The 25,415-nt window shown below is 37.5% G+C and overlaps 1 protein-coding gene across 1 annotated transcript in view; it reads left to right on the top strand.

Moving 5' to 3' along the window:
• Positions 1 to 22,592, top strand: part of LOC138708016 (platelet binding protein GspB-like) — a 28,627-nt gene extending 6,035 nt beyond the window's left edge. Inside the window, exons 2-8 of the mRNA XM_069838154.1 lie at positions 5,112 to 5,240; positions 9,778 to 10,030; positions 12,684 to 12,894; positions 14,250 to 14,480; positions 16,006 to 16,166; positions 18,945 to 19,184; positions 20,216 to 22,592. Of these exons, the coding sequence (XP_069694255.1) occupies positions 5,112 to 5,240; positions 9,778 to 10,030; positions 12,684 to 12,894; positions 14,250 to 14,480; positions 16,006 to 16,166; positions 18,945 to 19,184; positions 20,216 to 21,946 (2,956 nt within the window). The 3' untranslated portion in view covers positions 21,947 to 22,592. The remainder of the gene's footprint in view (positions 1 to 5,111; positions 5,241 to 9,777; positions 10,031 to 12,683; positions 12,895 to 14,249; positions 14,481 to 16,005; positions 16,167 to 18,944; positions 19,185 to 20,215) is intronic.
• The last annotated feature ends 2,823 nt before the right edge of the window (positions 22,593 to 25,415 follow it).

The following is a 25,415-nucleotide window of genomic DNA, read 5'->3' as shown; positions in this document are numbered from 1 at the left end:
TCGAAATAAGAGTCAAATTTTACAACCATACAGAACAACCGGTAATAAACTGTTTTACCATAAAAAGAGCTTTTTACGAAAACCTAACACATTTAATTACTGTGTTTAAATGCTTTTTCTAAGATTATCCAATGTCCATTGCACCAAATGTTGTTTTTTTCTAATGCCAGGTATTTGACATCAAAGTCATTTGACCTCTTGCACTCCAATATTTTTCAAAGATATTATCATGGTCAGCCAATGAAGCACAGATTTTGAGGTGTTCCGAATCCATTTCTTGGTTTGAGTTGCACAATGGGCAGTTAGGGGACTGATATATTCCAATTCTATGCAGGTGTTTGGCCAAACAATCATGGCCTGTTGCCAATCTAAATGCAGCTGCAGACGATTTGCGTGGTAAATCGGGAATTAACTGTAAATTATGAATTAATTGCACTAAATGTATATTCGATAGTACATAGTAGAGGCTTCATTTGCATTTAATCACTTGAATTTAAAATAATGATGATAATAATAATAATAATAATAATAATAATAATAATAATAATAATAATCCGTGACGCTACAGCCCTTTAAGGGCCAAGACTGACCAACCAGTTGCTGACCTCACATCCATATGCCAAAGCAGAGGTGGACGATCATCCAACCAGAATGGAGATATCATGTGATTAGCAAGATGATCCCCCAGCCATTATAGCTGGCTTTCATAACCGGATTTCGCTACCCATTGTATCTCCCCAAGTGCATCACGATGCTGGGTGGGCAATGGTCCCATACACAGGCCGAAATTTCGTGAGAAAATTTTTTCCCCCATGAGGACTCGAACCAGCATGCATTCTGTAACGCGAGTCAGGATGCCTTAGACCACAATGCCACAGCTGAGTTTAAAAGTTTGAGAAAATATCTGGCATTGTCTCTTATTTCTGTGTTTAAATTTAAATTTGTGTTTATCATAGCTGTTAAATTACCTTTGAGCTTACCGTTATTTCTAAGACTAGGTAGCTCAATTGACAGACTAACCAACTACAGGCTGGTAGTTCCCAGGTTCAATCCCAGGTGGTGGGACTTTTCTCATTGCCAAACATCAAACAGCTCAGGAATCAACTCAGTAGCTGGTTCTCTTCCAGAGTAAAAATGCAGTTGAAACACGGTACCGACCACACCACCTTATTCTAGTTTCCAGTTCATGAAAGCATAACTCTCTACCTCCATGCCTTCCATGTGCATCTAAAAGATTAAACCCTTACCTTACACGTTTACTTTAACTTGTTTCTCTTTAATTATCGTCGTTAAAGTCAGGAATTATGTAGTGAGTTTTTTAGGTGTGAAGCAGAAATCTCATAATAGGGTACCTAGCTTCTCTTTTTCGTCGTGATTTATTATTGTATGTGATATAATAACCCATTACGCAGGAGTATTGGTGTGTTTTGAACCTGGCTGTACATCATTGACATCATTCTTTTATCACTGTTTGTTTCAGCCCACCTGCTCTAACAATGTTTATATACAGAATACACGTTGAGAAACCTGTTGGTTTTGTGTAAGATATACAGGATGTTAACTAATATGTGGGAAACCTTTGAGGAATGGAATAGGAGGACTTATAAACAAGCAAAGACGTTAATACAGTAGAACCCCGATTATCCGTCACATTATTAACCAATTGTCGGATTATCCTACTTTTTCTTCTAGCTCCTTCTCTTTTTTTTTTTACTGGAGAAAAAATTATGGAGTAGCCTATGTACTGTATGTTCTGTTTCTGCGTACTTTTTCTACAGAGGGTTATTACAAGCCTTTTCTCTTACAAGTAACACTGTATGTAGTAGGAATGCTTTGCTATCAGCAACAGAAATAGTCTACTTGTAAAACAATCACTGTCTGCTTTCAAATAAATTACATCAACAACTTCTACAAATACGTGTACCAGTCTCTTCTTATGTTTACTATTCGATGGCCATATTGTATAACTTTTATGCAAAATGTCTTCCACAGTAGCTAAAAGAAAACGTATTGTGTTAATTACCGAAAAAAATTACAAATAATTGAGAGGTTTGAGAAAGGAGAAACTGTACGTGATTTAATAAGAAAACAAGGCTGAAGTGCATAAAGTATGTAAATCTACAATAAGAGACTTCTACTATTCTTATCTTTCTGCAGACAATCATCAAACATCAATTCTTGGCCCTTAAGAACCCGTTGTTGACAACCAAACTTTTAATGAACTCCTGACCCACTACATTGCACATTAAGCAAGTTAATAATATTGTTATTTTACTATTCTAATATGGCAGATAAGTGCAATGGATTTAAGCTCCATATATAAAGTATTCCTGAAAACTTTTGTTAGAAATAATAACAACATGAGCTAATATAAACTTACAGGATAGAGCATCGCCTATTATAGAACAATTAATTTTATTTCCATGATCATGTTCTAATAATTATTATTATAATTTTAATAGTTGTATCATACATAATAATTGCAATAATTTTTAATAAGTATTTTAACTGATTCTTATTGGGAGGTCAAATAATTGAATTAAGACCACGAAGGAAATTACGAAATTGTGGGCCAAAATATTACACACTTAATTTATTAAATTCTTCTGGGATTTTTCATTAAAAAAAAAAAACATAGTAACATTTGTGGTGGACAAGGTCGCAGTTTAGATTTTCCCCAGGGTTCTCCCATTTTTCCCCATATTAGACATTTACATCATTCCGACACCATTTCTCCATTTCGTTATCATTCCGTAGCATTCCTCGAACGCCGGCTGGTGACGCATGGAAGGTGCTGGTCTAGGGACGAGTGGAGTTGCCTGCTCACACAGAGAACCTTAGTGTGGTCAGCCATTGTGGGTTTGGGAATGCGTTACCAGAGGGTTAGCTCAATATACCTCAACAGGTCACAGTGCTGGACCATAGTGCCCCTCTCCGTTAAATTCAATTCAATATGAAAATCTTTTATGGTACGGATTATCCGGCTATTTTGATTAACCGTTCAGTTCACCCCCTTACTTACCACAGATAATAGAGGTTCTACTGTATAAGTATGTAGTCAATTTCGCTTTGTTTTTAAATTACTGGTAATTTTTTTTCATGTGGTTTAGTTCTTATATTTGTGGATATGTTTATTAAATCAGTAGACCTTGTAAAGAATCCAGACATTTGAGATGGGCAGGGCATGTAGCACATATGGGCGAATCCAGAAATGCATATAGTGTGTTAGTTGGGAGACCGGAGGGAAAAAGACCTTTGGGGAGGACGAGACGTAGATGGGAGGATAATATTAAAATGGATTTGAGGGAGGTGGGATATGATGATAGAGAGTGGATTAATCTTGCACAGGATAGGGACCAATGGCGGGCTTATGTGAGGGCGGCAATGAATCTTCGGGTTCCTTAAAAGCCATTTGTAAGTAAGTAAGACTTTGTAAAGAAAAAAAAGAGGATTTTTAATTGCCATCTGGCAACTGAAAAGAAGGAATAGTGGAATCTTCGGGATTTATTTGCTGTTGGAGATTTGTTAATAATAATAATAATAATAATAATAATAATAATCCGTGGCACTACAGCCCGTGAAGGGCCTAGACCGACCAGCCGGTTGCTGGCCTCACGCCCACATGCAGAAGCAGAGGTGAATGATCATCCAGCCAGAATGGAGGTATCGTGTGGTTAGCACGATGATTCCTCCCCCCCCCCCCAGCCATTATAGCTGACATTCGCAACTGGATTTTGCTACCTATTGTAGCTCCGCAAGTGCATCACGATGCTGGGTGGGCACTGGTCCCATACACTGGCCGATATTTCATGAGAAAATTTCTTCCCCCACAAGGACTCGAACCAGCGCGCATTCCGTAACGTGAGTCCCAGGCAGGATGCCTTAGACCGCGACGCTAGAGATTTGTTAGTATTTATAATTTACTGTTGTATTTTTCTCTTGCTGCTAGAACGATTCTAAGTCAGCAATTCCCTAATAAATCAATTGGACTTTTACTTATGGGGATATTTAAAAGCAATTGTGTATTTAAGACCATCGACAACACTGAAATTCTTTGCCAGTGTTGAAGGATGTTATGGTAGTAACCTGGAATATGGCAGAAAGTAAGACATTGCATGATGTGGCACTTAGAAGCCTGTATTAGAACTCATGGTGGTCATTTTGAGCACTATCTGTAGAATTATGCGCAGTCTTTGTAAACAAAGATATAAAAAATATAATAACAAGCAAACATGTATGAACACTTGTAATTGAAAAAAAAAAGCAAAATTGACCTCATTTACTTGAACCCTTTTGTTGTGTTTCCTTTGAAGTTTTCTGTCGTCGTCTTCTTCTTCTTCTTCTTCTTCTTCTTCTTCAGTCCCTTCTGCTGCTAAGCGTCGGGTTCGCCTCTCTCCTTCCATTTCATCCATTTTTCCCGGTCTCTACACATTCTCTTCATCTCTACCATTGTTTTTCCTTCCTGTTGGCCTATTCTTTCTATTGTATCCTCCCATTTAATCCTTGGTCTTCCTCTTCTCTTTCTTCCTTCCACTCTCATTTCCATCACCTGTTTAACCTTCCTTTCCTCTCCCATACAATATACATGCCCAAACCATTTCAACTGCCTTTCATTAATCACCTCTGTTAATGCTTTTCTCAGTTTAACTTCTTCTCTTATCCTGTCATTCCTTATCCTATCTCTTCTGGTCTTTCCTACAGTTCTTTTAAGATATTTCATTTTCACTGCTGTTAATTTACTTCGATGTTTATCTAAGAGTGGTAAGCTTTCGGTACTATATTGTATTATAGGTTTAATTATTGAATTATATATCTGTATTTTTGTCTTAGTGGTTATTTCTTTTTTCCCAACTATTGTATTACTTATTTGATAGTATACTGATGTTGCTTTCTTTACCCTGTTCAGTACTTCTTGATCTACTCTTCCATCACTAGTTATTATAAGTTTTCTGTCTCATTGTCTTTATTGCTCCATACATTTGCCTGAATTTCTTCTATTTTTTTTTTCTGTTTATTTGTTATTCAGGTCTCAGACGCACATGACAATATGAGCTACATGTGTTTTATAAAATTGCAATTATATGTCTTCTCATATAATTTAAATTTTACAGTGTGCAGTCGCTAACTCAAGAACAGTTGCGGCAGATCGCAACAGTTCTACAGCAGCAGCACTTGGAGTCAGCCCCACGAACCAAAAATGTGGTTTATGATGCTGAAACCAACACACGCATCATATACAGGTGAGAAAATAGTATGCAGTGGTTATATTGTATTGTATTCTATTTATTTATTTACATTCAATGGTATTTTCTACATGCTTCATGGCTAGAATATGAAACATGTAAAAAAATCTTAATAGTACTATAAAGTCTTAATATTGTAGTCACACTCTAGTTGAAATATATACTGAAGAGTTTTACAATATAGTCTAATAGTACAACACAAAGGTTTAATCTTCTTCTTCTTTCCTTCAAGTATTAGGCCAAATGGCCTGTTACGATCTCACAGTTGAATTTTCAATCCAGCGCTTCTTTGGACTACTGAGAGATCTCTTCCCGTTTGGACAATAGTGGAGCATGACTTTTGGGATTCTATCTCTATGCATGCGATGCAGATAATTTATCCAGTTGTTCTGATAATGTTTTACGTGATTAATTACAGGTCCTAGTTGTAATTATTCCATTACATCTTCATTGTGTTTGTGATCCCATTTCGTATGTTCCGCTGTATATCTCATAAATTTCATTTCATTAACCGTTATTCTGCTTTCGTCTTTCTTCCTCAATGTCCATGCCTCACTGCCGTAACAAAGTACAGGTCTCGCCAAGGTCTTGTAAAGGCGAATTCGAATATGCCTTTGTACTAGGGAAGGTTTCATAATGGTGTTAATTATTCCCATTGTTTTGGTGTATTTAGAAATTTTCTGTGAAATGTCTACTTCATCGAAAAAAGATAATGTGTATCCGAGGTATGTAAAATAATTTATCCTTTCTAATATTTTTGAATTTAAACACTATTTTGCTAGGCACAGGGTTATTTTCCACAGAATACTTCATACAAGACAGAAATGTTCATGCAGCGTTATTGGTCATTTTTTGACGAGTATTTATGCTATGAACTGTTGAATTAATCATAAAGTTTTCACGATTACACACGAGAAAGTTTATTAATAAAAAATATACTGACAAGCCATGTACATTTGTAGTTTTTTGAAACCCACATAATTCCCTAGATTTGGTACCTACTATTATTCTAATTACTCTTTTTTTTTGTAGTAGGAATATACTGTTATTATAATAATCAGAAAATCACTTAGAAAACGTGTACTGTTAGCTTCCACACTAGGGATCTAATTTCAAATCCCTGCATGCCTCAGTAAGTTTGTGATTTTCAAATGCACTGATGGGAATGGTGAGTTTGTAGAGATGTTCTTGGCATACTCTGGTTTCCTCTTCATCATTCTACCATTTCTCCGTAATGTACAATCATCCTCACTGCCAGCAGACCAGCATATTGGGATCTCTGTGGCGAATGTTTTATGGAGCAAGTAGCCACATGAATCACAGGAATTTGTGCTAATGCTCGAATATTTGGTGTTGATTGTACAGCTCCAGTAATTATTCTAAGAGCTTGATTTTGGACAGTTTAGTGATGACTAGACAGCGGAACTTCATGCAATTGCATGTTTTTAGTGATTTGGCACATTGAAGAGTAAAAGTGAATCTTTGCTGATCATAGCCTTTACATTCGAATGAAGCCAACTTTATTTTGCACAAATGCATATTTTGTGGGTTTTTCCTTTTAAATGATATACATTTTTATTTTGCATACTTAAATGCATATGAAGAGTCCACTGCAAGAATGATGGATGTTACTTTCTTGTCGAAAATGAACCAAGACTGTCAATGCATAGCTTAAGACATATAGAATGTACATACAGAGTTATATGGCATTAACACTGATAGTCATTGTCCAGTAATGATCGGAAAATCTCAGTTAAGCTTTGAGCGCTAAGCATTTCAAACTTTCAATTGCTTCTCCTGCAAAATGTATTCCAAATGACATCCATCATTCTTGCAGTGGACTCTTCATATACGAACATCTTTTCTTTTGACACTTAATATTTTAGGAGAAAAATTCACTTCGATCCCTGGCACCGGAGCGAATTTTTTTCCTAAAATATTAAGTGTCAATATTACAGATAAATTCTGTAGGACAAATTACTATATCTAAAATATTCTCTTTGCTAGCGGTGCATAATAACTGCGGATTCCCGGCCAACAAGTCACTCGGCTGAGTGCGCTCCTAGTATAATGGCAGTTGACATTGGACACACGTCAACATATATGCCTAACTTGGAGTCAGGCCACAAAGGGAAACATTGAAGGAGGAAAGTTCGATCCGGTGCTGTGGATTGAATCCGGCGTAGCTCAGTGGTCAGAGCGCTTGGTACGTAGAACCAAGGACCCAGGTTCGATCCCTGGCACCGGAGCGAATTTTTCTCCTAAAATATTAAGTGTCAATATTACAGATAAATTCTGTAGGACAAATTAATATATCTAAAATATAATCTTTTCTTTTGTTCGATTTATTATTTAATTTCAAATTTGTCTCTGATAAAATAACAATCATTGCCAAGAAATATAAAAATTATGTGAGATATGAAACCAATAATTAGTTAATTCCTGTTGAGGACGTGACATTGCTGCGACGAATGGATACCTGTGTGTACATACTAGCGTCAAGTGTAATGTTTCAGAAGCCAGGGCGAAAATACGCATTGTCTAGATGTCATTCAGAATTTTACTCTGATTTTGTAGAACCAAAAGTGAATGTATTTAGACACATTCGACAATAAAGTCACATATTGTTGAAGTAATGAAACTGCTGCGACGACAATGCTGATAGTGCGCTCTGATTTCATAGACACAAAACTGAATGTATTTTGTATTTAATTGTCTGCGGCAATAAAGTCCCGTGTCACAACATGTAATGTCAAGGGATATTTCTCGGTATTTAAACAATTATGGCAGATATTATCCAGATGTTTGAGATGGGCAGGGCATATAGCACGTATGGGCGAATCCAGAAATGCATATAGAGTGTTAGTTGAGAGACCGGAGGGAAAAATACCTTTAGGGAGGCCGAGACGTAGATGGGAGGATAATATTAAAATGGATTTGAGGGAGGTGGGGTATGATGATAGAGACTGGATTAATCTTGCACAGGATAGGGACCGATGGCGGGCTTATGTGAGGGCGGCAGTGAACCTTCGGGTTCCTTAAAAGCCATTTGTAAGTAAGTATGACAGATATTATCGCCGCGCTCTCATGGTTAACATTCGGCAGGTCTTTGAGCGGCTTCGTGCATAACATTTGGAGGTCTTTGAAATTTAATTGCATTATTGTTTTCAATTTCTTATGTCACTGCTCCAATCACTCGCCTCAATTTCAATATTGCAACCAATAAGCTGCTTCCATTATTAAATGACACCTACTTGTCTAATCCACATGGACTAAAACCGAGGTTGCAATGTCTTGTGCTGAGGACGAACATTAAGTTATGTGATTAAAAATTATTATTAAAGAGTTATTATTAAGAGTTAAGGATGTCAACATACTCGTATATGAAATAATAATAATTATAATAATAATAGCCATTTAACAATGTAACAAACTAGTGCATATTCTTTTGCTGTGGTCGTGCCAGAGAATCAGTCCCATTCCGAGGCTTATTTGAAGGATTCGTAACAAGCTGTTTTTTACGGTGATGGGTTGTTAGCCCTTCGTCCAACCCCCAAGCTGGAGGACCACCCTTTATCGACTGTCCACGACTGCTTATTCTCATTTTGAGAGGGGAACAGAGATTAAGGGTGTTTGAGAATAAGGTGCTTAGGAAAATATTTGGGGCTAAGAGGGATGAAGTTACAGGAGAATGGAGAAAGTTACACAACACAGAACTGCACGCATTGTATTCTTCACCTGACATAATTAGGAACATTAAATCCAGACGTTTGAGATGGGCAGGGCATGTAGCATGTATGGACGAATCCAGAAATGTATATAGAGTGTTAGTTGGGAGGCCGGAGGGAAAAAGACCTTTAGAGAGGCCGAGACGTAGATGGGAAGATAATATTAAAATGGATTTGAGGGTGGTGGGATATGATGATAGAGAATGGATTAATCTTGCTCAGGATAGGGACCAATGGCGGGCTTATGTGAGGGCGGAAATGAACCTCCGGATTCCTTAAAAGCCAGTAAGTAAGTAAGTGCGTATTCTTATCGAGGACGTAGGTGTGACAACGTGACGCTTATAGTGAAACCTACAGAGCAACAATCGTTCGGCAAAATTATGTTTTAAAAGCACACCGCACGTTATTGTGTGATACCGACATGTTAAGCATGAGGCTGCGGCGATAATAAGAGAAGACAGACTGGAGAAATCGTTGGTTGCTTACTGCCATAATAATTACGAGAAAGTGAAATTTTTTAAAAAGTTAGGAAGTTGAAATGTACCAGTTAAAATATGTATGTAAAATGAATAATTAATACTTTTATAGAAAAAAAAAATGTTTAATAAAAGTGATGGTTATTTTAAATTATTATTTTCATTTATAACATATTATTAAATCAGATAAACCTCCAAAGTGTATTTTTTACTGTGTATATTTCAATTTTTAGTGCATATTTCAACAGTTTTCACTGTATAGTTGCATGCATATTTTCAGGATTTTTAGGTCCGTGGCCTAGTAATGACTAATGTGCAATGTGTTTGCAGGGTTGTGTATCCTGAGGACCTGGATCTGCGAGACCCTCGCTCTCCAGATAGCAAAGCAATTGGCTTGGGCACAGGTCTGGGGTCGGGCTCCAGCAGAGGTCGAGGGAGGAGAGGGCGTCCTCCAAAGTCAAATCTGAGGGGAGGCCTGGGCAGAGGAGTGGATGGGAACTCCGGACGCAGGGTTGGTGTGAATGCAGGGGCTGTGGACATGGACTTTGATGAAGACAGACTGATTCTCGACGATACTGCCAAGGTGAGTTGCAGTGTCATTGCACTGAGTTGATGGCAGGGTGTTAAAAATCATGATTTTCATTAAAAAAAATTGTTTTATTTAAATCAGATTTATTTGATTTAATTCTTATTTCTTTCAATTAAATTTTTGTTTATAAAGATAATTTGAAATTATTCTCAGGTTGGTGTATGCTTCAGTGTTTATAAAGTAAGTCAACTCTGGTTATAGTGAACCTCTGCAGACCAGCATATTTCGTTCACTATATCTGAGGTTCACTAACACCGAAGTGTCTGTTTTTATATTACTGATGTTGCTATACATACAGTATTAATGCCCGTTTGGGACAGACCACCTTCAATATCAGTACTAATGTTCGCTTTATCTTCCAACTTAAACACTTTACACTTTGACATCCTGATGTTCACAGTTCGAAACTTGAATCTAATCTGACCATGTAGGTAGTAGGCACTGACCGATTTTGCACCTCTTCCCACTAGAGGTATGCTACTATGTATTCGACCTTGGAATTTCCCGGGTTCACTTTTACAAAGATGCGGGAGGAAGGGTTGAGGACCATTATACTGTAATCATCCTTGTATTTACCCTTTGGCCATCAATCTACTCCCTTTTATAAAAAAAACACTTTCTCTTCCTATTCTTCTAGTAACTTCTTTTAAATGAGTCAGAACTAATCCTTCCTTTATCCCTCACTGCGTACACTATTCTCTTTAACATGTTTCAAGCTGTCCAGGAAGCTGAACAAATCCTTTGCCTTTCAATGCACTTAAGGAGTAGAAGGTTTGAGATTTTGTTCTGAACATATTCTTGGAAGTTTATAGGAGAAAGGGTTTCCTAAATTACCATTTTGGCCATTTTAAAATTACATTTTCTTGGGGAAGTTATAATTTAAGGTTCACTATAACCGAAGTGATGGTTCACTATAAACGGAAAAATTAAAGTACTTTTTAATGTATGCAGGTTGGGACCAACGATTTAGGTTTACTATAGCCAAATGTTCACTATAACCGAGTTCACTATATCCAGAGCTGACTGTACCTAGGATGAATAATGAAGAATCAATCAATCTACATGCTGTATTTTAACAATAGTTTGATTTGGGATATGATACATTACAACATATTTTTGACTCGGTTCTTGTGTCTTGTAGCTGAATGCAACAGAAGGGACTGTTTGTAGCATAACAGAATTTTACAACTTGTCTATCTAAGTCCTCTTTCTATTTTCACGTCCACATAGGCACTCAACAGAAGTGAATTATAATCCATCCAGTATGAGTGTAACTGACATGTGATGAGCATGATGATTCCATAAACCATTACAGCTGGCATATGAAACTGGATTTCTCTATTTACTGTTGCTCTTCAAATTCCTCACGATGTTGGGTGGGCATTGATAACATACGCTGACTGAAATTTGGTTCGAAAATGTCTTCCTCCATGAGGACTCGAACTAAGCCTAGAATTTATTCCATATGACTGAAGTACAGGATACAGGATTCCTTACTTATTTAGTTACAAATGGCTTTTAGAGAACCCGCAGGTTCATTGCCGCTCTCACATAAGCCCGGCATCAGTCCCTATCCTGAGCAAGATTAATCCAGTCTCTATCATCATATCCCACCTCCCTCAAATCCATTTTAATATTCCTCCTATCTACATCTCGGTCTTCCCAAAGGTTTTTTTCCGTCAGGTCTCCCAACACTCTATAAGAATTTCTGGATTCACCCATACATGCTACATGTCCTGCCCATCTCAAACGTCTGGATTTAATGTTCCTAATTATTATTTTAATGTACTGAAGTACATATGATATTTCCATGCAGATATTCTGCGTCATCATACGATGAAAGAGTAATGGAACTGAGAAAAATTCTCTCCGGCACCTGGATTTGAACCCGGATTTTCAGCTCTACGTGCTGATGCTTTATCCACTAAGCCACACCAGATACCCATCCCGGTGTCAAACAGAATCGTTTCAGTTTAAGTTCCAACTCTTGGGTTCCCTCTAGTGGCCGCCCTCTGCACTACGTCATAGATGTCTGTGAACGTAGGACTGAAGTCCACACATGTGCTGAGGTGCACTCGTTATGAGTGACTAGTTGGCCAGGATCCGACGGAATAAGCGCTGTCTTAAATCACGAAGTGATTTACGCATATCATATATATTATTTTAATGTACCGAAGTACATATGATATTTCCATGCAGATATTCTGTGTCATCATACGATGAAAGAGTAATGGAACGGAGAAAAATTCTCTCCGGCACCGGGATTTGAACCCGGGTTTTCAGCTCTACGTGCTGATGCCACAGGCTTAGTGGATAAAGCATCAGCACTTAGAGCTGAAAACCCGGGTTCAAATCCCGGTGCCGGAGAGAATTTTTCTCCGTTCCATTACTCTTTCATCGTTCCTAATTATGTTAGGTGAAGAATACAATGTGTGCAATTCTACGTTGTGTAACTTCCTCCAATTTAGGGTTCCTATGTAAATTAAAATAAAAGTTTGAGCGAAGGTTTACTTGTTTTTGATTTGCAGTCTGATAACCATGTGCTCAACAAATGTTAAAATCTGTGGCTGACCTCACATTAAAAATATCCTAATTCTGAAAGATGCATGGAATTTTGTACTTAAAATGTATGGCAATATTTGTACAGGGTGAACGCAAGAAGCAGCTGGCACGCACAAGATCTGGGCGTCTGTCTCGGCCTCCACGTCACATGGTGAAGGACTACAAGAGGCTGCATCACCTCGACTTTGCAGATGCTGATCTGGATGATTCAGACGGAGGCTACTCTGACTACCAGATGAGCGAGCACGAGGCCGAGGAAACAGCGGAGAAGACTGACAGCAAGGAACTGCTGCCAGGTCTGTTGAAAACACTTGCTGACTTCCATATTTCTTGCGTAATTTTAATAGTTCATATATTTTAAGTACAATATATACGCAAATACTCCGTGCATATTTTTTTTCAGAATTTAGCGAAGAAAAAGCGTGCATTATTTTCAATAAGATTGGTACCGCAGTGTAATTCGAATTTTTGTTTGTTTGCTTGGATGCTCCTACAACAGCATGCGAAAATTATGACGCATTTCTTAAAACAAGTTTCTTTCAGAATGCATTGAGTGTAACTCATGAATGTTTATGAAATTTTAGTACCTTGCAGAGGTCTGCATCGGACGTTTTCGCTCGAGCGCCAAGTAGTTCATAGCATAATCTGATAGGTAGCGCACATGCATGATGGGTAAAATTGTCACGAACGGTATAAGTTGAGCGTTAGACATTTGTTCTTGTTACAGTGATGAACTGTGTAGTAACATCATAGATGTTTATCATTTCAAAACTTTGCAGTGTTTAACTAACATCTCCATAGTACAACTACAAAACTTGCTTTAAAATGTAATATAAATGTTGTAGGTAAATGTTCCCCCCCCCCCACACAGGAGTGATTTTGTTTTTGCCACATCTGATAGATGTTATTGGATGTAAATGTAATTATTATAAACGGAGAACACAATCACGATAATGCAAGAAGTGTATCAAGTTTTCTAGTAATAATAATAATAATAATAATAATAATAATAATAATAATAATAATAATCTCTAATAATTAGTGTATCAATCTTTGCGTCTGTAACAGTTGTGCAGCATGATTATTCGTTTTATTATATTTTCTGTGACATTATCTCTGTACTAATATTGTTATTAATCTACTGCTATATCAATAATATTTTGTAAAACGTTTCTACATTGTCACAGTATTTAGGCGGAACACTATGTATGGACCTATCATATTATATATGTGATAATTCAAATATTGAATAATTATTAATTAGCAATAATAACTGTATATCGAAGTTTTTCATACTATTATATTTATAACTTCATGTTCCTGTTTTGGTACGTTCCATTGACTGTTCCATTAAACGTTTGTCATAAACGCAGAAAATAAAGCCTCATTTTTACCGTGTGAGCAAAACATATGTGTATCTTATCTGTCGCCTTCCATACAAGATAAGACATGTCGGTGAGATGACCTTGTACTGTGCTTCTATTTATTACGAGCGTATCACGACCGATCGTATCTCACTCGAGGGTGCGACACTCGACTGAGTTCAAGCGAGCGATTTAACTCTAATGCAGCACTCTGGTACCTTGCAACAAATTAAATTGAGTTTTGCTGATGACTGATAATATGTATATTTTGGGTTCTTGAATTACAGGGTTGGCAGTGCCAAAGCGCAAGATCTCATCACATTTTCGATGTCCAACGTGTCAGAAAATATATCTTGGGTACAGCCGGATGTCTAGGCACTTCGAGATGTACCCAGATCATGGCAACATTGAACAACTGCAAATGCCAAACCGAACCAATAATAGCAATAACACCACCAGCAACAATAATAATAACAACAATAACAATAATATTGGTGAACGAGAACGTCCTTCCACAGGTAAGGCATACATACAGTTCTATTCCGTCACATCATCATTTAATAACCACCAGCATAGCTCAAGGGATAGGTGTATTTGCCAACTGATACAGAGCTGCATTCGGGCATGGGTTAGCTGATTACCTGATTGGGTTTTATTCCGAGATTTTCTTCAATTGTAAGGCGAATGTCCAGTAATCACATGGCAAATCCTTGGATTTATCTCGCCAAATACCTTCTTGCTAGTCATCTGCATAGCTTGGTCGGCTGAGATGCTTGCCTGCCAATCAGGAGTTGTGCTTGAGCACGGGTTCGATTCCCGCTCGGGTTGATTATCTGGTTGGGGTTTTCCGAGGTTTTCCCCAACCGTAAGGTGAATGTCAGATAATCTATGTCGAATCCTCGGCCTCATTTCGCTATTACCAATCCTATTGACGTTAAATAACTGAATAGTTTATACAGTGTCATTAAATAAACTAAAAAAGAAATCTTGCTGTGACCAATTCCACTGATGTTAAATAATTAGTTGAAATAGTGTCGTTAAATAAGAGACTTAAGAAATAATTATTATGTTCTTTCATGGCACTTGAATTGCGTTGCAGTTTTGAGAATTTTCTACCATGCCTGGAATCTCTTACTGTCTTTTAAGCAAATCACTTTCAAGTAAATAAAGAGATGTTCATAGAAGCTGCATATCAGTGCAGTTCCTACAAATAGCCTGACAGTGAATTTGATGAAAAGATTATTACTTGTTTTCACTAATTTTGTCTTTGAAATTCAAATAATGAAATTGTTTTCTAAGATTATTTCAGTTTTTCTGCCTTGTACTTACATACTGGCTTTTAAGGAACCCGGAGGTTCATTGCCACCCTCACATAAGCCCGCCATGATCCCTATCTTGAGCAAGATTAATCCATTCTCAATCATCATATCCCACCTCCCTCCTGCCTCTTCAGTTTTGAAATGGAAATTGCATATTTCGATATTTAGCATTCCCTCTCTTAATGCCTCTGATAAAATATGGAGATTTACGTGGTCTGATTCACTTTTCAGGGAATGGGGAGTATATATTATATTTTTTGTTCCTTAAATAGAATGTAGCAGACATAAAGATTTATTCGTCTAAAACTTCTCAACAAGAATAGAGTTTACCAAGTCTGATTCAGAAACAATATTGTAATACCATAATATATTATAACATCTGCCAATGACATGAAGTTTAAAAGTCACGTGATTTTATTTTGAAATCTTGAGGTTTGTTCCAACAAGCAGTCCATGTACAGATCCTGTACCATCTTATGTGCATGTCGAGTATCTGCTATGGAATTGAAACAGAACTGAATGATGTTGGAACACTTTCACGTTCTAATGTTCTCTTCCTTCTGATTTTCAATTCCAAAGTTTTCCTAGGAACATCAAGTAAATTATATTTTATGAGAATTTCTTTTAACTATAAGGCATGTTTTGCATTATGCCTTATGTGTAATCAGAACACTTGATACAGGACTTGTGGACTGAAATACATTGTTTTCCTTAATTTTTACAGAATCCACCAACACGCCAAAGCTCGGTATGACTTTCAATAGTACAGCACTGAATGGCGTGGTTCGAACAGGTCCAGGGAGACGGAGAGGAAAAAGAAGAGGTCCCTGGGCATATACTACTCCAGAAGCTCGTTCCCAGAGACGGAAAGGAAAGCTTCGTGAGGTTGGAATTCCTTTATATTAAATGTAATAACGTAATAATAAATAAGTTTGTATACTACAGAGTGATTTATATAGAACTAACACATTTCTTTCTTTATTTATTTCAAAACGAATGATGCTAGCCACAATTTGTTATACCTCAAATGTAGAGTATCTTTCGGAGATTACTAACCTCTATAGCAAATGTTGAAAATTCTTTATTTATTCGGCTGGAAATTCACTTACTGACCAGTTTTTAACGTCAAATTAGGCAGGAGTTTTGATTCCCTGTCACGAGATGCGCAGATGTTTATTCTTTATTCCTTATTGTTGGCAGCTGTTTTCGACATTTTGTTTCAGTCACTGAAAATGCAGTACACATTAAATCAACGGCTCTTCCTTGTGAAGCAATACTGGATTATGAATTCAATTACAGCTATTCAAAGGGCAGACCAGAGAGAATTTGGTGTTCGTAATCCCCCCCAAAGAAATACAATACTGGGACTGGTAAACAAATTGGAAACAACTGGATCTATAAAAGAATATGACAATAAATATACAGAATAAAGAATAAACATCTGCGCATCTCGTGACAGGGAATCAAAACTCCTGCTTAATTTGGAGTTAAAAACTGGTCAAGTGAATTTCCAGCCCAATAAACAAGGAATTTTGAACATTTGCTATAGAGGTTTTAATCTCCCAAAGATACTCTACATTTGAGGTATAACAAATTGTGGCTAGCATCATTCGTTTTGAAATAAATAAAGAAAGAAATGTGTTAGTTCTATATAAATCACTCTGTAGAATCCATTTATAAATTCATGATCAGTGAGAAAAAGTTGTCGTTTACTGATTGTAGTCATAAATCCAAACAGTCTTCATGTTGTGTGTATTAGAATCATGTAATTTTCTTTGGTTGAAACAGAATTTTGAAAATTTATTTTTCATTTATTAAATATGCTTAGTTTTGCTGGAACTCGTTAGCAGTGAGTACAAGAATTTGTATAAAACACTGTTTTTGTACTGATTAAAAAATTTGGTACAATGCAAGTGGAACTAAATGAAGAACGAATAACAAACACAACTACAGGGTGATTCAGTAAAAGCAGTAGAGTAATGGTTAGTGTGCCTGACCTTGAAATAAGCGGGCCCGGTTTCGAATCCTGGTTGGGACACTTAACCTGGTTGATGGTTTTCCCTCAACCATTAAGAGCAAATGCTAAGTAACTTTCGGTGCTGGGCCCTGAACTCATCTCGCTAGCATTATCACTTAAATATCATTCAGATATGATGTTATATAACCATAGCAGTTGATAAAGCATCGTGAAATAACCAATTGAAAAGAAAAGCATGCAAAAGTTAAACAGTAAATAGAGATGCTCTACAGCATGGATGGGCATCATGCCTCACTTGAGAAATAATGCCTCACTGACCTTCACAGAGTTTATCGCTCTGAGTGACATCACCTTCACAGTCCCCGTCCCTCCCTCACGCAGCTCCTAGGTGTGGGCAGGTTCTATATCAGTTTCATAAGCAATATCAGTGGTGGCATAATGGCGTTATCAAAGCAGTGTGTACGCGTTAGAAAACGATATTTCATGAGAAATGGGAGGAAGAGCTTTTTTGCTGTTTAGAAGGGGAGAACATACGATGTTGTTATGCACGAAAATCCTATTAGGCATTAATAAATTTAATATACAACGACATTACTCCTTATGTCATAAAGAACATGCTGAATTAAATGTTATTATTCGTACTATTCCGAAGAAAATTTATGATCTTAACATTTGCATAGTATACTAAATACCTTAAACACGCTGCATTAAAAGGTACAAGGAATTAAATGTTGTTTGTATGTATTATTTTCAAAAGAAATTTATAAAAAATATATCAAATGTGCATAGAAAACGAAATATGATTTTCTGAAATTATTTTAGGTCGAGAACGTGCAAATCTATTAAGTAATCTTGAGAAACGCCAGAATATTCAGGAAAATAAACGTAGACAACGTGATGGAATATTATTGGCTAGTTACGCAATTTCTCGCTTGTGATTTAAATCAATTCAGTGATGGAGAAATAGTAAAGAGGTTTATGATTAAAGCTGCCGAATTAATTTGCCAAATTGAATAAAAGTTTTCGAATCTCTCACGTTAACCAAGTGCTTTCCTAATAATTCGCCACTGACCGCCTTAGCTATTACAATAAGGTGACGCAGGTCACAACAGTTTATATTTCCCATCCTATTCTGCAGTCTCCTCTCCTAGTAAACAAACTATTTCAAATCGAGTGCCTCATGTAACCGAAAATTGTGCCCATGTATGATCTACAGAGAGGGAACTGGGGATCAGCAAAGTTAGATTAAAGGTATATTAGCTTAAACATGTCTATCGCTATTGCTTACTGTTTTCTATAATTATCTATATTTATTTACATTTATATATACTTATTATTTACATTTATTTCCAATTATTATTTACATTTATTTACTGTTGTGCCATGTTGAATAATTAGTTGTCTTTATAGAAATCGTAATGTGCATGTACTAGGACCAGTTTAATGTGCAGATTTAAGTTACTTTTGTGTTTGTTACACATTGGAAACCAACCACCAACCACATTTGTCAATTGGACAAGTATTGTGACTTACAAGGAGTTCCTGACGTACTGGTTTGGACCTTAAGTTTAACAGCACTTTATTAACTGTCTTGAGGCACCCCCAAGTAAAATGGTCTATGCACATCTATACACTTGAAGACCCTTTGAAATTTCCTAATCCTAAAGGAATTCTTTTATGTATAGGTATTGGTAACATGTGAGGCAAATGAACTAGCTGAGGTAGCAGGTCCTGCGGTGGCAGGCGTGGTGTCGCTGTGGGATCTGATGCTGATGCGAGTGGAGGCTGTGAGGACAGAAGAGAGCTACGTGGTCACGCTGTTCGAGGAGCTGCAAGCTCTGCTTGAGAAGGTGCGGGCTGTGGCCAGCGAGATTCTCAAACCTCTGGCGGATGTCAAAGAGGACAGCAAAGAACACCAATTTGAGGTAAAAATCAAATCTAAATCATTTATGATGATGTGGTATCCTTGTCAGGTTTCTTAAACTTTGCTGCCTTCTGTACTTCGATATTGCTTTGTCCACCAGAGACCTTTGCAGTCTTACAAAATGTTATCCTGCACATTTCTGCAATCGAGACATGGGTCCATAGAGGTATTTTTGTGCAAAGCAAGAAAATGTATGCTTCCTTCTATAAAAATTCTGTAAACCTATCAGAACTCCAGTAGCCAACTAGGCAATTTCTGACAGAGAAGGGCAGGACAGAAGAGATGGGCTACGTTGCAAACTAAGTAGGGAAAAAAATAAGGTGGAGAGAGGAAGCCAAAACACATTGTAGGATTTGCTGAGAAACGTGAATCTGTTGAGAGTCGAGGAAGGGAGTAGTGGTCAACTTATCTGACTGTGAAAGTAGCAGGTCTGGGATCAAATCTGGTTGGGACAAATTTCCTGATTGAGGTTGTTCCCCAACCCATTAAGAACAAAATTCAATTTATGATTTTATAAAGCAGAAACAATGACTTATAGGATAAAATTCTGTACATAATTGAGTAGCTTAATATCAAAGGCGGACATCTGACCCTCAGATCGAAATTTAGATATGTGGATTCTTATACAATTTTTCATGCTCTTTTCAGTTATGGTGAAACCATATGCAAACTCTAGCTAACTCTAACACTACAATTTACAATATAAATTGTGTTAAAATATTACAAAGAACATTGTGAAACAAAAAAGTGCCTGTAGATCAAAACTATGGAGAAGACAGATGTCCGTCTTTGATATTAAACTACTCAATTTATCATTAATAATAATAATAATAATAATAATAATAATAATAAATTTCAGATTTTATTTACTTTATATTCGTATAGTAGTTTAACTCATTATTTTGTGTAAAAAAAGTCTCCCCCTGTTAAGCAACCACATTTCTAAAAGATCAATTTTACATGGAATTAGCAGTGGTTGTGTAATATAGATTTCACTGTATTAAAATTGGTTGTAATTTCGTAATGTCTCAGCTCCAGGATGAACTGCTGTGTACCACCCTTGGCCTGGCAAGTGGGACATACCTCGTGGATGACCGCAAGCTGCAGCAGCATATCAATGGCGGCAGAGAGCCCCCGGACGAGCCATCTTTAAAGCGAATGAAGATGGACGACGAGGAGCTCGATAACGAAGGTACAAAGAGTGGCATTGTGAACCATGACGCGACAGAAGAATGTGGTGTGAATAGCGAAGACAGGGAAAAGGACGAGGTTACCAAAGGTGAAGAAACTGATTGTCCAGAAGTGCTGTCAGCTCTGACGTTAGTTGCCAAATCGACGCTAGGTCAGGTGTCAGAACGGGACCCATCACTAATCCCTGCTCGGACGTCAGGGGACGATGGTTCCAAGGTGGTCGGTAGTGAGGTGAAAAGTGACGATTTCTTGCTGTCGGGCGAGAGCAATGACTTGTGCGTGAAACTCACGTCTGGCGGTGACGGAGACAGTGATACTAGACTACAGCAAACTGACCATCAGCCGGAGTTCTCGAGCTCTGAGCAGCACACGCAGGACCTCCAGACGGTGGATGACATCGTCAACGAGCGACTGAAGAATCTCACAAGTGGTAGCAGTTTAGTAGACTTCTCAGTGGCGACTCCTATGAACGTGGTGTCTAGTTGCATGACGACGTCCGCCATCGATATTCCAAAGCCATCGTTGGTCTCGTCGCAGGATCTGATCGACAGACTTGGCCAGTTCACTAGCAGTGCAGTGTCGTCGTTTGACCCAGAGATGGCGCTTGCAGCGATGGGTGAAGGTGAACAAGATTCTGTCAGTGCTTCGAACCAACACTTCCAGTCGATGGAAACTGTTCCTAGTGACTCTGGGTCGTCCTTCGACCCCGAAGTCGCGTTGGCCGCAATGGGAGAAGGAGAACAGTCGTCTTCAGTAGAACCGCAACGTGCCCAGTTCCAGCAGATGGAAGGTGTGCCTAGCAGATCGACTTTCAATCCAGAAGACGCTCTAGTGGCAATGGGGGAGGGCGAGCAGACTGACTCACAATTCCAGAACTCCCTGCCACAAATTGGCAGCAGACCTGCATTTGATCCTGAGATGGCGTTGGCAGCGATGGGGGAGGGAGAACAGGTTACCAGCAGCACTGCCCCAGAAAGTCAGTTCCAGTCTTCTTTACCGCAGATCAGGATGGATGACGAGATATCTGGCAACAGTGGTACGCCATTTGATCTGGCAGCAATGGGTGAAGGTGACCGATCGGATATGCAGACTGCGTTCTCTACCACTGCGAACTCGTCTAGCAATGCGGGACGCACTTTCAGTGTGGGGATAGGACTTGGTGACATCGGAGACAGTGAAAATAGCAAATCTTCGTCACACTGCCCAGAAAATGTGAGTAATGTTACGAGATTTGATCACGAGATGGCACTGGCTGCAAGTACCATGGCAGCCAGTGAGTCTACACACATTCCGTACCAGTCTCCAATACCTCAGTCCAGCGCGTCAGGCGAACCTGGTTCCTCATTCGACCCCGACATGGCCCTGGCTACTATCGGCGAGGGAGAATCTGTGCAGACTTCAACGTCATCACAGAGATCGCATACAGAAGTTCCAATCGTGAACTCGGGCTCCTTCCAACTGCAGTGCGCACCCGAGTTGAGTCTGGCAGACACGAGCATGGATGTGAGTCTGGACGAGTCTGACTTTGAAGCCCTGAGTGAAGAGTTTAACCGCAATACACGGCCCAGATGATGCAACGAGCGGGCCGGGGCCACCCCTTCCAGGCTGTGAGGGTCTCAGTGTAATACCACTAAAATGTTTGGTTGCCTTTCAGTGTTTTTTTACCCCCTTCAGTTGTCTGGGTATTCCAGAAAGAGATCTTTTTTTTTATGTATATGAAATTGGCGTGAAAAATTGTCTTCAGCCATCCTCAAGAAATCACAATTTTCCTATATTATTATTACCCATTTGCTCTGGAAAGTCTTTGAAGTGAAAGCATATTACTTTTCCTCCTTTACTGGAAGATGATTCATTTACTGTGTAAATATATTTGATATTTGTGTATATATGAAATCCCAGTCAAACTGTGATGCTCACATTTGCCATGAAATTTCTATTATTAAAATAAGGCATTGTTTGTTGATGGGTAAATACATCAGAATGTTACAATTTAATTAAAAAAATAGAATTTATGTTGCTAATTTATTGAAACTCATTCTACAAATAATAATAATTTGTAAATATTTGACAGAATTTAACCTGACACATTTTAGATTCCTATAGCAGGATGAAATAAATGGATGTTTTTCATAAGTATATAAATGCAGTGTATGCATTCTTCTAGAACTGCACGTTGTTAATAAAATCATAAAGGAACTATCTTTGGTACAACCACGAAGGCTAAGTGTTTTGTCTTCCAGCTAACTTCCTGTCAAACGTTCCTCACTGCCAGAACAAGTTCATGTTGGAGACTTCAAGGTGAAAGTGGCACTCAATACCTCTTTGTCGATATTGATTTCAAACCAGATGTGCCGCCATTGCTTCATAGTGGTGGACCAGTTTTAATAAATCCTCAAGTGCATGAAGTTCCTGGGAAGCATGTAAACCCCTTCCATTTTCTTCTCCAGTTTATTAGATCATCAGCTGCAATGTGTTGAGTATTTGTTCCAGTCCTTGTCAGATGTAATCTGCAGCTAATGACTTAACCATTACCTTCTATATTTGTCTAATCTACTGAAATGCTGTAGCTATTGATTGCGTATAACGAAAATATGGGACGAAATTTCAGGAGTAAATTCTTCGTATTTAGAGAAGAAAAAGAGGTTATAACAACATCGATCCAGATGCTTAAGTTTTTAGTTATATCTCCAATTTTTCAGTTTCATTTACTGTATTCCATAGATCTTACATTAACATTAAAATAAAAACAGAATTGAATCTCCCTAAATCTAAAGAAAACATTTTAAGCAGAGAAAACCCTCTAACCTTCGAACCAATTAACATTCAACTAGATTTAGAAGAACCAGTTACAAAATCTGAAACTTCCAAACCAGTTCTAAAAGCTCTAGCATTAGAAGCTGTGAACAATAGATACCCACCAGAAGAATGGTTACATATCTACACAGATGGGTCTACTATCGATAACAACTCAGGATCAGGAATTATGTGTGTGTTATTCTCATTTTATCAACCAGCAGGACATAATACAACAAATTTTGATGTGGAAATAATGGCTATTCATATCTCACTCCAACACCTACTATATAGAATAGATAAATTTCAAAATGCTGTCATTCTCTCTGATTCTAAAGCAGCATTATATGCAATAAATTCATATAAAATGATGTCATTCCAAATTAAAGAATGTCACAAAATGATCCAACAACTTCAAAAACTACGGAAAAAATTCAATTGCAATGGATACCTGCACATGCGGAATTGCTGGAAATGAAACTGTTGATTTTCTTGCCAAAAAGGATCCAATTTAATTCAGAATACAAATACAAGCCTACCTTTTACATCCATCAAAAGACTAATTAAAAATAAATATAAAATCAAGCAAAACCAAGCACTATGTACCAAAGCCAAAGATAAAAAATGGAGCATTTTAATAAAAAAAAAAAAAAACAAATTATTCCAGAAATCCCACGTAAATCTACAATAGCAAAATTCAGACTGCTTACGGAACACGATTATTTGGCCAAACACTTGAATAAAATAGGAGTTTACACAAATCCAAATTGCCCTCTATGCAACAAAGAAGAAGAAATGACTGAAGATCATCTACAAATCTGTGAAGTTCTACCTGATGGATCCACTACAGAGAAATATTGGAGAGCAAGAATGCCAATGGCTTCGTTGCCAAAGCCCGGCATTAGATAACCACATTGAAGTTTTAAGATGTGGAACAAGTCAAGAGTTATACAGTTTTTTGGCGAAATGAAGTGAGGTTGAGGATTCACCATACATTACCTGGCATTTGCCTTAAGGTTGGGGAGGAGGAACCCAAGCAGGAATCTAACCCAAGCCCGAGTGCAGCTATGGATCAGCAGGAGAAATTCATTTCTGATAAACTGAAAAAGTGCTTTGGGTTTTCTTTGTTATACTGATATTTCTCGAACTGTTGAACAGATTTCGTTCATATTTGGAATATTCAGGAGACCATCAGAGAGAGAGAGAGAGATATTTAAAGAAAAATAAATCGTCCGCCCTGAATTAAGGCTGATCACAAGGATCCGGAAATTAATAGCAATAATATAATGAATTAAAGATATTGTTGTAAAAATAAATTGTAATTATTAAGCACTAACCTTAAAATTAGATTTATAATTTTACTTACTGATCAAAAAAGAATTTGGTTTATTGCATAGAATTGTAAACCAACAGACCTATTAGTCTGTCAGAACTCTTAAAAAAAATTTGTGCTGCATAAAAAAAATATTTAGTCTCGCTAACTCGTGTGTGGTTTGGCACCACTCTCAGGCTGCCTTTTCCCATAGAAGAAACCTGGTATGCAATTTGACAAAAGGCTGGAGTGAGTCTCAGAAGTTAGTCTAGAAATTTTGGAAACTAGGAAAATCCGATGTTTTTCTTAATGTGAATTGCTCATATAGAATTCATCAGTTAGTTAAATAACTCAGGCAGAGAAGATAATGTAGTTAGCAGAGAATAGAAGTAATTTTACAACTCTTTACCATAAATGTTTTGGTTTTGCAGCACTACTGGTTATTTTTAGAAGAAATATCCTAGAATATAACGGATCAAGCACGGTGTAGTGATTAACACGCGTACCTTGTACAGGGCAAATCATACCAAAGGGACTAGCACTCCAGCCATTTCTGGCACTAAAGTCTAGCAAGTGATCTTTGTCGTAAATAGTGAGTTATTTATTTAAGGAAATGGAGAGAATGTAATGAAAGTTCTGAGTTCCCCTTATTCGAATAAATCTAGTCATAGTTCAATAAGTTTTGATTGAAAATATTTCATGTATGGTACTTTCGTGTGCTTTTATAACAAATAGGATCACAGATTTTAGTGACTTTATGCCTAAGATGAGTTGAAAGTTGGTTAAAAAAACTTAGAAACCGACAAAACGTATTGTCTAAGAATGTTAACACATTCCTGATATAGTAAAAAAAAAAAAAAAAAAAATTAATCAAATATCTCTGAATAACTAAGCTTCGGACAATGAAGGATACCACTTCGAAACTAGTCAGCCAGG

Source organism: Periplaneta americana, chromosome 1, assembly GCF_040183065.1.
Source record: "Periplaneta americana isolate PAMFEO1 chromosome 1, P.americana_PAMFEO1_priV1, whole genome shotgun sequence".
NCBI classification, from domain to species: Eukaryota; Metazoa; Arthropoda; class Insecta; order Blattodea; family Blattidae; genus Periplaneta; species Periplaneta americana.
Note: the sequence above shows the minus strand (reverse complement) of the source record. Positions and strands in the feature narration are given on the sequence as shown.